At 39.9% G+C, this 12026-nt stretch overlaps 1 protein-coding gene across 1 annotated transcript; it reads right to left on the bottom strand.

Moving 5' to 3' along the window:
• Window positions 1-3550: 3550 nt before the first annotated feature.
• Window positions 3551-10848, bottom strand: LOC134540091 (uncharacterized). Its single transcript, XM_063382571.1, has 3 exons — window positions 10636-10848; window positions 6082-6303; window positions 3551-3932 (listed from the first exon to the last, which is right to left on the bottom strand). The coding sequence occupies exons 1-3, from the start codon at window positions 10816-10818 to the stop codon at window positions 3600-3602; spliced, it is 738 nt and encodes a 245-aa protein (XP_063238641.1). The 5' UTR covers window positions 10819-10848; the 3' UTR covers window positions 3551-3599.
• Window positions 10849-12026: the final 1178 nt, after the last annotated feature.

Below are 12026 nucleotides of genomic sequence, written 5' to 3'. Positions count from 1 at the left end.
TCCTCTGTTTTTTTTGTTAGTTTGTGTTTACTGTTTTTGTTGTTGTAACTGCCTCGTCGGCCCACTGTGTTCATCTGTACTGTGATATTGTTGTGACCGATTACTTCCACCGACTTCTCTGTGCTGTGTGTGCATTTAACATTTGAAAACGGCTGATTTTGTGTGTTTTTATATTCATCTCTCTTTGTATAATCTTTGGGTTTTCTTTATGACATACAGTGTAAGCCTTTCGATGGCGTATGTCCAAAATAATGCTTAGAATCAAGCTTTCTCATTGCTACAAATATTTAAAGAACGTATTATAGTTTCCAAGAATATTCGTCCTTTACTGAGTATTAAAGTGTTTCCACGCCGTCTTGCGGGAGAGATCACGACTAGGGCTCAGAACAGGAAAATCCCGTCCCGAAAGTATCGGAAATTCCCGGATCTTTTGATATAGTAAAAGAACCGGGAGTTTAAAATAATTGTACGATAATTTATATTGCATCCGTGTAAATTATATACAAAATTATCTACCCTCGTGTGCTTACCGGTGTTTATGAGTACGTTATATTTCACGTACGTTTTCCAAAGAAATGATTTAATTTTCAAGGTTCAAAGGCCACACAAAACATAAAAATCATAGTTCCAGTTACTTTACATTTTTTAAAATTACAACAATGAAAATTACTTAAAACAGTACAGTAACTAAAACGTACTTTCACTGTTGTATTATCTAAATCCCAAACATATTCAACAGACAATAATAAGTTATAATAAGGATACATTCATTAAAAAAAATTAGGTGATTAAAATGCATATATGACTGTTTTCAGTCACTCAGCAGATAATTGTATAATTATTTTTAAAATATTATCTTTGAAAGATTTGTGCAATGGGAGTGCATGACTTGATGTAAGCTTTTGGACATACGCCATTGCTAAGCACATGTATGTCTGTAGAAGAAAACTACAAAAAAAACCAAAAGACAAAAAAAATTAAGCAAAAATTGCTGTTCTCAACAGGATATATACACCACATAATTTGCTTGATTTGTGTGTTTTTTTTTTTTTGTAGTTTTCTTTTGCAGACATACGTGTGCTTAGCAATGGCGTATGTCCAAGAGCTTACATCAAGTTATTTTTCAAATATCTAGTAGACTACAGAGCACTGGTCCCCTGGGGCTCTGAGGGCCGAGGCCCAGGGCAGGGGGGGGGGGGGGGGGGGCTAGCCTCGCGCCAGGGCCGTCCCGTGGGAGACATCCGCGCCGGACCTGACCCCTGCAGCCGGGGGTCTGCGCCCCACCGCGCGACTCGCCAGTCACCGCGCTGAACATCCGCCGCTATTCCTCACAGGACCCGTGGATTACTTCCATCCGCTCCGAATTATTTGAAATGCTGCGTGACGTAGCAGCTGACGGTCCGCTCTGACGTGTTCGTGCAGGGAATCCTTTTCGCAGACGAGCGAGCCAAACGCCCGATAGTGCATCTTCGTTTTTTTATTTTTCATTGTAAATAAATATGGAGGTGTTGATAAAATGATACTAATGATCAATTAGGTTAGGTTAGCTACATTATAAATACTTTAAAACATTGTGGACGGTTGATTTGGTTAGGATATCTACATTAAAGATACGGAAAAAAAAACACATGAACTTCGGGTTATGGCTCTCTCGTCTGCGAAAAGAAGGCTTCCCGTTCGCGCACGGCGCACGTGTCACTGGTCAAGCTGACAGCCCGTGCATCTGCCCATGCCCGAGTCACGTCCTTCACGCCGTGACATGTCCACAGAATGAAGAATGCGAAAGAGTAATGAGTGATATGGTATTCCCTAAGCCCTGTGTGTATATGTGTGTGCAACGCTGGGAAAGGGGAGGGGGGGGGTGGTTGAACGACACCCTACTCACACATAACACATGGGAATGCCTTGAATAAAAAAAATCCCTTCCGGCACAGCCTACAGGCGTAAGTGGATCTAGAAGTACTTATTTCTTCTGGAAATGTTTTGGAAACTTCTATAAACTCCTGGAAGATTTTAAGAACTTAGCGTACATAACATCCAATACGTTCGCCAATATTTAAAAAAAATCGATTAAACATTTTTGATATTCCATGTAGCGAAAATATTTTGAATATTTTAAAGTCAATGCATCCATCATTGAATATCTTAACAAATTTCATATTATTCCTACTAAGGTAGTTATGCACTTATTTTTAACCTTCAATCGCTATTTTTCATCCTTGGAACTAATACGTGGTCGTATAAATTTTTGAAGTGAAAACTTCTTTAGCCGCGTTGAGCGATTTTTTTGGCAGGGGCAAAACTTATGGGTTCGCGTCACCGACATGCTAGTGATATAATACCAAAATCATTTTCTTACGTACATTTGACGTAGAAATTATCTCATATTACACATTTAAAAACAAAGTTTTAAGTTTTCACTTCTGTCGACAGTCCCCATGACTGTCTTTTCGTTTTTTTTTTTTAAAGAAACATGTTTAAGGTATTATTAAGATGGTTAAAAATAAATTCTGATAAATTTGATACTAAGGAATTTTTAATTTGTTTTTTAATTTTCCACTACTGTTCATTCGGTACGTAATAGTTCGTTTGTACAAAAATTGTTTCAACCAAAGGTTTTAGATAAAGTTTAGGGCTTTTACAATGAATTATAACGGATTTTGTAGTATATCTTTAAAACAAGTAATGATTTTTTTTTGTTCTACTCTTGTTACATTTTTTCAGTAAATAGCCATTTCAGTAGGTGTTCTGTCTACCAGGAAGCCACCACCACAGAAGCACTAGTCAACCACCTCATTGTAGTTTTGGGGTACCGATGTAGCTCCACTCAGACAATGGACGCGTTTTAGAATCAAAAGTACTTTAGGTGGTGTGTAACTTTCTTGGTATTAGGGTGAGATTAAAAATATTTTCAGAAAAAAATATACCTTGGCAAGGTTTTAGCCGACCATCAACAAACTGGGACTTACTCTTACGGTTGTTCTTGATGATATACAGAAAATTCTGTATTAATGGGATTGTTATTTTCTCTGGCTTCAAGTTTAACATAACATGTGATAACTTTCAAATACTGTAGGCACCAGTCTCTCGGGCTACAAAATAAATATTTTTCACAAGCAATCAGGTGCCTTGCCATGCAAATAATTATACATCGAATCAGTCTTTTAATAGTTAACCAACTGAATTTTCTTAAATTTCAGAAATTGTTTAGCCATATAATAAAAATTCTTGTCAATTACTTTAAAATAAATTAGCTACGATTGAAAATAATGATGCCAAAATATACGCTGTGATAATAACTGAAAAATATTATTCACAAGGCTTTGTGAAAATAGCTGTAGAACAAGATAAGTGTTTTTGTGATTGGTTACTAATAGTATAACTGTCTCATGGAGGAGATGACAATGTTGGCACACACCAAATGGTAACATGTTGACTTATTTGGAAACATTGTCCTTATTTCGCTACTCATGTAGAGTTGCAGATGGTGTCGCCAAATGGGTAAAGTTATTTTTGTTCCTTGGGCGAGGGTAATAAAGAAGATGCACAGTTATCTATGATAATGTATTTGGAAAGAGCTGAAGATGCACCACGTGGTCTCAGCCCACAGTGATGATGTAGCCGGTGTCGGAGCAAGTGTAGGTGCTGGTGGTGTCGTCGTAGGCGTAGCTGTAAGCGTTACGGCAGTTGTTCTTGAAGTAGGCGGCGTAGTTCTGCGGCCAGGAGGCGGGCTTGCAGGTGGCGGGAGTGTTGTGGCTGCCGCGGCAGCAGTACTCGTCCGTGTTGAAGGCGAGACACGCGCTCTTGCACGCCACCGTGGCACCGCCCGAGGTCTGCCTCAGCGCTGCCGGGCAGTTCGTGTTGAGGTTGTTGAGGCAGCCGGCGACATTGCAGTTGTACGTCCCGCCGGCGGCCTTGTTCTGGGGCTTGATCTGAGGGTCATGCACACGGTCACCAGAGGCTGCCAGACTCTACTCCCCGCTGACTATTGCGATTTCCCTTATTCCGACCTTTGAATATATATACTGTATAGAAGTCGCCAGCCCAGGTTAAAATTTCTAATACGGTCTTGAGGTAGTTGGTTAATTCACCGCCGCAATCGCCACCATCTCTAGGGCATCGACTTGTGGTGGTCCCTAGCAGACAAGTGTCGAACTCTTCAAACACCCCTTCCCCCTCCCGTTGAACGACCTTGAGCTGCAGTGAATGATAGATGGGGGAATGACAGCGGGCGACAGTGCTGCGCTCTAACGTGTAAATAACAACTAAGACGATACAGGGCGTTACGGCAGCGCACTGCAGCGGTGAAGTTCCCAAGCTGCTCATCATACGCTTCTGAAAAACGTAGAGTAAATCCTATCCACTCGCGACTTCTATACAGTATATATATTCAAAGTTCCGACTGAGCAGGAATGCACGATTCAAGTATAAGTAGAGCTTGCCATTCCAATATGTCAAGCTCTATTGGAATTACGCATTCCTGATGTCTTAATGATCAGTCGGATTCAGGGTAATCACAATGGCAAAGAGTGCACTGTATTGTTAGTAATTTGTACTGATTTTAATGTGACCCTCATAACCCTTACTAAGGTTTTAAAGTGAATTCTCCTGAATTCTCGCCCAGCAGAATTTTGTTTGCAGTGGTTTGTATTAAATCATTCAAATGCCAAGTGCAGCATTGGGAGCTTCTAGTGCAGTTAGTGACTTGTCGTGTTTTAAAAATGTTGTATGACGAATGCTGGGCTTGGACTTAGACTACCTTCACTTCTCGTCAACTCTACGAGCGAATAATTACGTTTAAACCACTCGTTACACATAGTGATTACTTTTCTCGGTACCTTCTGAATCTCTTATTATGACACTTGTAATCTTGCAGATGGCCAAATTCGGCTGCATCATATTTTCACCTGATTTTGAAAAGTTAACGACGGGATTCTGTTATTTAAATTTGTAACCCTGGTTGGAGGAAGGGAAGGGGTTCTTATATTCCTGAACAACACTCAATACCCATGTACTTGAACTTTCAACTTCTAAGCTTGAAAGTGACCACTTAGCGACTGATGTATGATGGTAGATGATTTTTGATCATTACAGTGATGTTATCAGCTTTTTTCTTACCTGTGATTGTAACTGTATTTCCCTTGTTTCACAAATGAGCTTATAAATAGTTTGTTTAGGTATCTTATATAGTTATTTAAATTAATTTTAATGTAACATAACATGCACTAAACACATCCATTGTTTTAAACCGATGTCATTGTTTACATTGAGAAGTTGCTGTGTAAATAATTTATTTAGGTCTTAACTGTATCATTAAAAAAATAACTTTAAAGCAAAAATTATTTCTTGAGAAATCATTCATGAATGACATTTGCATTCGCATTTTCATTGGAGGCAACTATTAATGCACTCAGTATTTCCTCGTGCCATTCTTGGTTATCAAATACCATTTAAGAACTGAAATGAAAGCAGTTAACATGAATTTAGGACTCTTAAGATGGTAGCATGAAACAAATGTGGTAGATATGAGCTGAATATGATGGAGAGATCCACACAACATGGCAGATATCAACTGAAATGGCGGGGACCGACTCAAGATGGCGGGGAAGGACTCAGGATGGCGGGAAGGACTCAAGATGGCGGGGAAGGACTCAAGATGGCGGGGAACGACTCAAGATGGCGGGAACGACTCAAGATGGCGGGGAACGACTCAAGATGGCGGGGAACGACTCAGGATGGCGGGGAAGGACTCAAGATGGCGGGGAACGACTCAAGATGGCGGGGAACGACTCAAGATGGCGGGGACCGACTCAAGATGGCGGGGAACGACACAAGATGGCGGGGAAGGACTCAAGATGGCGGGGAACGACTCAAGATGGCGGGGACCGACTTAAGATGGCGGGGAAGGACTCAAGATGGCGGGAAGGACTCAAGATGGCGGGGAAGGACTCAAGATGGCGGGGAACGACTCAAGATGGCGGGGAACTACACAAGATGGCGGGGAACGACACAAGATGGCGGGGAACGACTTAAGATGGCGGGGAGAGACAGTACGGCGGGCATGGAGACCAGGCGACCCACCGTTAGGCCCACGTTGTATCCGTCGACGAGGCTGACGTCGTAGTAGTCCATGTTGCCGAGCGTGAACTCGGCGAGCGTGACGGGCGGCACGCCGCCGGCGCCGTTGCAGGCCAGCTTGTTGCCGCAGTCGCCCGTGGCGCAGTGGCCCGTGTTGCCGCTGAAGCTGCAGCCGGTGCGCGCCCAGAAGCGCCCCGCCCAGTCGTTGGCCGTGGTCACCGTCACCTGCACGGTCACACCGGGTCACTACGAGGCCGTGTGCAGTCTGCCGGTGGTCTCATTGCAGGTCGCTATTAGTAGAATCACATCGTTGGGTTTTAACCCAGAACTCCGAGTTTCATGATGTGAGTTTTTAGATTTAAATATTATTAACATTAAGTTAAATATTTTCTTATAAAAATTTAATTCTTTTTCGGTTTTTCTGATAATAATTATGGATTTTGACTTACATATTCAAAATGGCGAAAAGGTCTAGAAAACAAAATGGCGAACTCCATAATGGCGGAATGTTCTAGAAAACAAAATGGCGGACGTGACGTCACAATACAATATGGCGGACAGGCATCAAGCACACTGGGACTTGTCCTCGAAGCCCCTTTATTATAATTTACTATAATACACATGTAAGATGTAAGTAAAACTAGCCTACTAGATAATCATAGCATTTCTTAGGAGAATATGGTTTTATTCGTTTTGAATATATTATCCCAATAGATTTTCCAAACAATTCAGACAGTATTGGCACGCGAAAATCGAGAAAAGTAGACCAGTATTAATCTGTACTCTCTGGAGCAAACACAGGGCCAGTGATTTTTTTTCGCGACACGTGAATTCGCAAGCGAGTAGCAAATAAACTCGTTCATTGTAATGGCGGCTTTAAAAATACCGGCGGCCAGATAGTGGTCACACGAACTTTAATAGTATATTGTTGATATGCATTTTAAGTTTTGCTACAGGTCAAGGTGAAGTTTTGGGAAGGGGAAGGGGGGTTGTCTTCGAACTGCAGCAGCTCTTGCGTGAAATGAGGGTTGGACAATCACTTTGAAGTGAACTCCAATGCGCGTGGCGCGAGTCGAACGCTCGAAAGCCTGGGACAGGAGTCGTGTTCGAGGCACAGCGGGACAATCCAATCTACTCAAACATCTGTCTTATGAACTGCCAGTGGGCTCCAGTGAACTGTTGAACACCAGCAGCCGTGCGAGGGAACAGAGCAGCTTCCACCTGGATGACGTCAGAGAAGAGTGTGGACATGACCGGGGCTGCAAGTGCGACTCTCGCTGCTGCTTCTAGCGCGGCATCGCCTCTAAGAGCACGGCTGTGGCTGGCACGCAGTCTTCTCATCGTGCTCAGGGTAACTGTGAGATCTGAGCGGTAACCATAACACTATATGGCGTAGAAATCAAGATAAAGGTGAAATGCAAGTCCCTTGAGTGCTTCCAAGAATCTCGACTGGGGGTTTCATGACTAAAATTATTCTGAAAACATACTCTTAGCCATTTTCACTCTTCTACAAATACGGTTTAAAAAGGAAATACGGTAAGAGAACGACCCATCTGCCCTCGGAGTGTACTTAAGTGCTTTTAGTAAGCAGACCCCACTCGGATAAGTCGAGCAGTTTGCAAATGGCGTGGTTACATCTGAAGCGTTGCACACCGCGTGTGTGCCCGGGTAGACGGGTCTAACCGCATATCATCGTAACTGATGACTCTTGAAAATAAATGGTTTTGCATCTTGAATATCGTGAAAACATTATACAATACTGTTTACTGGCAACACCAACAAAGCTATTATCGTCAATAATTTTAGAAAGGCTGACATGCAATAATTGTGAACAGTTGTTCATATAATTAGTGGACCTCTAACAGGGTCCTCGGTGGGTCATGCACATGTAACGAGGGTTCGATGCCAACTTCTGACATGACCCCAGGTCATAAGGCACAGAGGTATTGGGCGCCCATCGCAACAGTGGAGGACCCGTGCCATAAACCTTTCCTCTACTTTCTTTGACATGAACAAAACAAATATTAATTGGTATCCTAACAATTTAGTGTTCACAGTCGACGTTTGGAGTTGAAGTTCCTATCAAAAACGAACAAAAACAACATATTTACACGTGTATTATTAAGTGCTATCATTATTATGGTTGTTATTTTAACATTATCAGTGTAATAACACTTACACTCTGATTATTCACTATCTGAACTACTGATAAAACGCTGATCAAACAGAAGCTACATGATTACTTTTAAACTAAAAAAACACTTCAAACGGAGGTCACCTTGCTGAAAATCTTTTTATCTTACTGGTTACAACCACCGAGATAAAAAATAATGTGAAAAAAATTTAATTTTGGTACTTATCGAATATGCCTAAAAAAATGATATTGTATATGGACTTTAAATTTTTTGCATATTACCGTTTTTAAGGTCATTAATTAATTTTTTTGACATTTTACGCGTTTAGTTTACAATGAAAACTAATAATTTGAAGAATTGAAACGTTCGAAAATTACGAAAGCAGAAATCCAATCACATATCAATAAATACTTATGAAATACTTTTGTTGACTTACAGTGAATGCGAAATTAACTGTTAAAAAATAATCTCAGTTTTACCAAAACATTCGCAAAAGTTACACACGTATTAAACAGGGTTCAAACCATTTATATATTATTAATTTATGAAGTCACTATTTTACTGACGATGCAAATGAAAGTAAGAAATGTTTGCCAGTGTGAATAATGAAATAAATTTTCGTGTGTTACATATTAATTAACGTTCCGACCTTTATGTTGGCAGCAAACTGGGAGTAGTCTTGCCTAGAACTGGCTCGTCGCTTGTGTTACAACTCAACCAACCCACAAGTGTGTTGATTTTTCACTTTGCAAGTTAGCGTCCAGTTTTAGTTGCTTTAAGCAACTCGGTCATTTGTGTTGAACATGTTTTGTAAAACGCTAGGTACAAAATTTTGACATATTTTTTTTATCAATATATATGTATTTTTTTTTGGTAATATCTGAAAATATAATTGCGTTATTTTTCTTCAAACAGATGAAGCACTGGAAATTAATTTTCTCCATAAAGTAATATATTTAATTAACAAATTCTTTGTTAAAATCATTGTAAACAGCTTGCCTTTCGACTTTGTACCAGCCTTTACGTTCACTTGGTTACTTGAATGATTTTTGTTACGGCAGCAAATTTATCTTTTCTTCAGTAGTGAAAAGTAGATTCATTGTAACAATTAAATGGTAATATTGCTTATTTAGTAACTTTAACTTTGGGTAAACATATTTCCCAAGGTAAGTTTACTTACATTTGTTTAGGAAAAAGTCAAATAATGCATTGAAAAAGAATCATGTATGTTTGGTAGATTTCACACTGTATGTTTATGTGATACCAAAAAATCAATATAGTACTATCAGCTAAATGGAACTACACTGATCAGTTTTTTTTATCTCAACAGAAACCAAAGATAAAATTCAAGGTGTATGTTTATAAAAAAATTCAATGGGCACAGAAAGCCATGTTGTCAACGACTAATCTCTATAATTACTAGGCTGACCGAGAGCCACAAAGTGATCAAAAAATGTATCGTCTAGAATCACTTTTAACGAAAAGTTGTATTTACGGAAAACACCTGATGCTTTAATGTTAGAAGTAAACTTAATCTTCTCTTGAGGATTTACATGACCACTCCTGGCGACTGCTATTGCAGCTTTTTAATATACACATTCCTCAATACATATACGTACTCCAATGCATTTAGAGAAAAGATCTATTCGGCCAACAAGAAAATGAATTAACCACAATCCTCATTCCGAACTTTACGTTACAATAATGTTCGCAGGCTTTCACGGCCATTGTCTGAAGTAGCTTGGCTTCCGGGTTGTAGCTGCGTCCTTGGCAAAAATAAAATTCACCAACGTCAGGGCCGGCGCGTCCATATAGGCGAACTAGGCAACCGCCCAGGGCGCCAAGTAGCTGGGGGCGGCGCAGCACGACACATAACAGCTCATATCATATGTTTAACGATTATTGAAACTAGATGAAAATGGATTTTTGTAACAGTTTGGAATGTTTATATTGATTTAAGTAATTATTTAAAGTCCACGGTGACCTATTTATGATTTGTAATAAGTAAAAGAAAGTAAAAAAAAAAACAAAACACAAGCCTGCTTACATTTGATTGTTGACAAAATCTTAGGCTTACGTGATGTATTTTGAGGCAAGGAATTTTTTTTTTTTTGGGTGTCCGGCCGGGGTTTGGGAAGGGGGGGGGGGGGGCATTAAGGTTTTTCGCCTAGGGCGCAAAATTTCCCTTGCACCGGCCCTGACCAACGTTTCGGTCGACATTGCAGTCTCCATAATCAGGGGGGGGGGGAGGGGAGAGCAGTTACCAGGTAACTGATGATGGCGACTGCAATGTCGACCGAAACGTCGGTGATTTTTTTTTTTTTTTTTTTTTGCCGAGGACGCGGCTGCAACCCAAGAAGCCAAGCTACGTTTCACGTTGCAATGTAGTGACTGGAACTGGGAGGCGGTAGAGACAGCTCACCTGCTGGTTGGGACCCACAGCGAAGCCCCCGCCGTTGGGCGCCGGCTTGCCCGCGTTGCCCAGGGCGCCGATCCACACGGTGGAGCCGTGCTGGTTGCGGAACACGAAGGTGTCGGCCAGCGCCGGGCCCGCCAGAGCGGCCAGAGCGGCCACAGCCAGGACAGTCAGACAGGCGGCGTGCATGGCGGCGAGTGTGAGTGCGGCGGCGCCTGTGCCCGCTCTTATACCCGGTACCGCGCCGTGCGTCACCCCGCTCCACGTCAGCTCAGTCCGTCCGCGCTGCGGTCTGGCAGATAAGCAGCACTAACACATTCCAATAAACATCACAAATATTCAACACTTCTCATTATCAATTTAAAATAATAGTTTTAAAAAAACTAAACAACACGCTTTATATAGAAAAGCAAACTGAAAAAATAGAAAATAAATTTTAATAAATTTGAATTAAGAATAACGTAATTTTTTTTAAATATAAATTAATAATAGCGTATATAAGAAAAAAATGTATTTTATTAAAAATAGCGTGGGGTGCGTTTTAAAATATTATCGGAATGATAATATTCTACTCATATATGTCAATAGAATATTTACCATGCACCCCACGATTTTTTTTAATAAAATACATTTTTTTCTTATATACACTAAAATTTATTTTCTATTTTTTATTTTGGTTTTCTATATAAAGCGTGTTGTTTAGTTTTTTAAACTATTATTTATTTTCTACTTTTTAGTTTGGTTTATTTATAATTTAAAGTGATACTTCTTTATCGACGTGTGAAAGAAATTTTATAACAATGTAAAAAACCTTGATAGTTATTACATCAATTTACTATTAAAGTATATTTTGAATAGATATTGGCTGCAGTTAAAATAAAATCGATAAATATTGTTTTATCTCAGAAGTGTCTCTAGATGTAGCTCCATTTTTTATTTATTACGTGACTTTACTATTAAAGTGAATTTGAGTATATATTGGCTGCTTCTAAAATATATATCCAATATAGCGTGTTGAAGAACTACAGTACTCAATAATTTCAATATCCTGCTTTGAAAAACAATATATTCGGGAAGTCATTGATGTTTATTCTAAGTCAGCAAATCTGATGGGTGACCATCCTTTGTTTGAAAATGTCTCACAAAAAATTTTCTCCCATTTGTTCCAGTCCGATTCCACTGTAATTTTCATTTGCATGCAGTTGTACCAAACTACACTGGAGTATTCTAAGAAATGTTTTAAAATTTCTATTTTCTTTTTGTCTTCTTTGATTAGGAAACGTTCACATTCTTTGTTGAAATCTTTAATCCACTGGTAAGCTTTTGAATTTCTGCCCATGAAATTCTCAATCATGAAATCTTTTGCAATTTTCCCTAAATTTTGAGTTTCAGATATA

Source organism: Bacillus rossius, chromosome 16 (assembly GCF_032445375.1).
Source record: "Bacillus rossius redtenbacheri isolate Brsri chromosome 16, Brsri_v3, whole genome shotgun sequence".
In the NCBI taxonomy this organism is placed as follows: Eukaryota; Metazoa; Arthropoda; class Insecta; order Phasmatodea; family Bacillidae; genus Bacillus; species Bacillus rossius.
The sequence above is the reverse complement of the archived record's forward strand: the minus strand, read 5'-3'. Positions and strand labels throughout refer to the sequence as shown.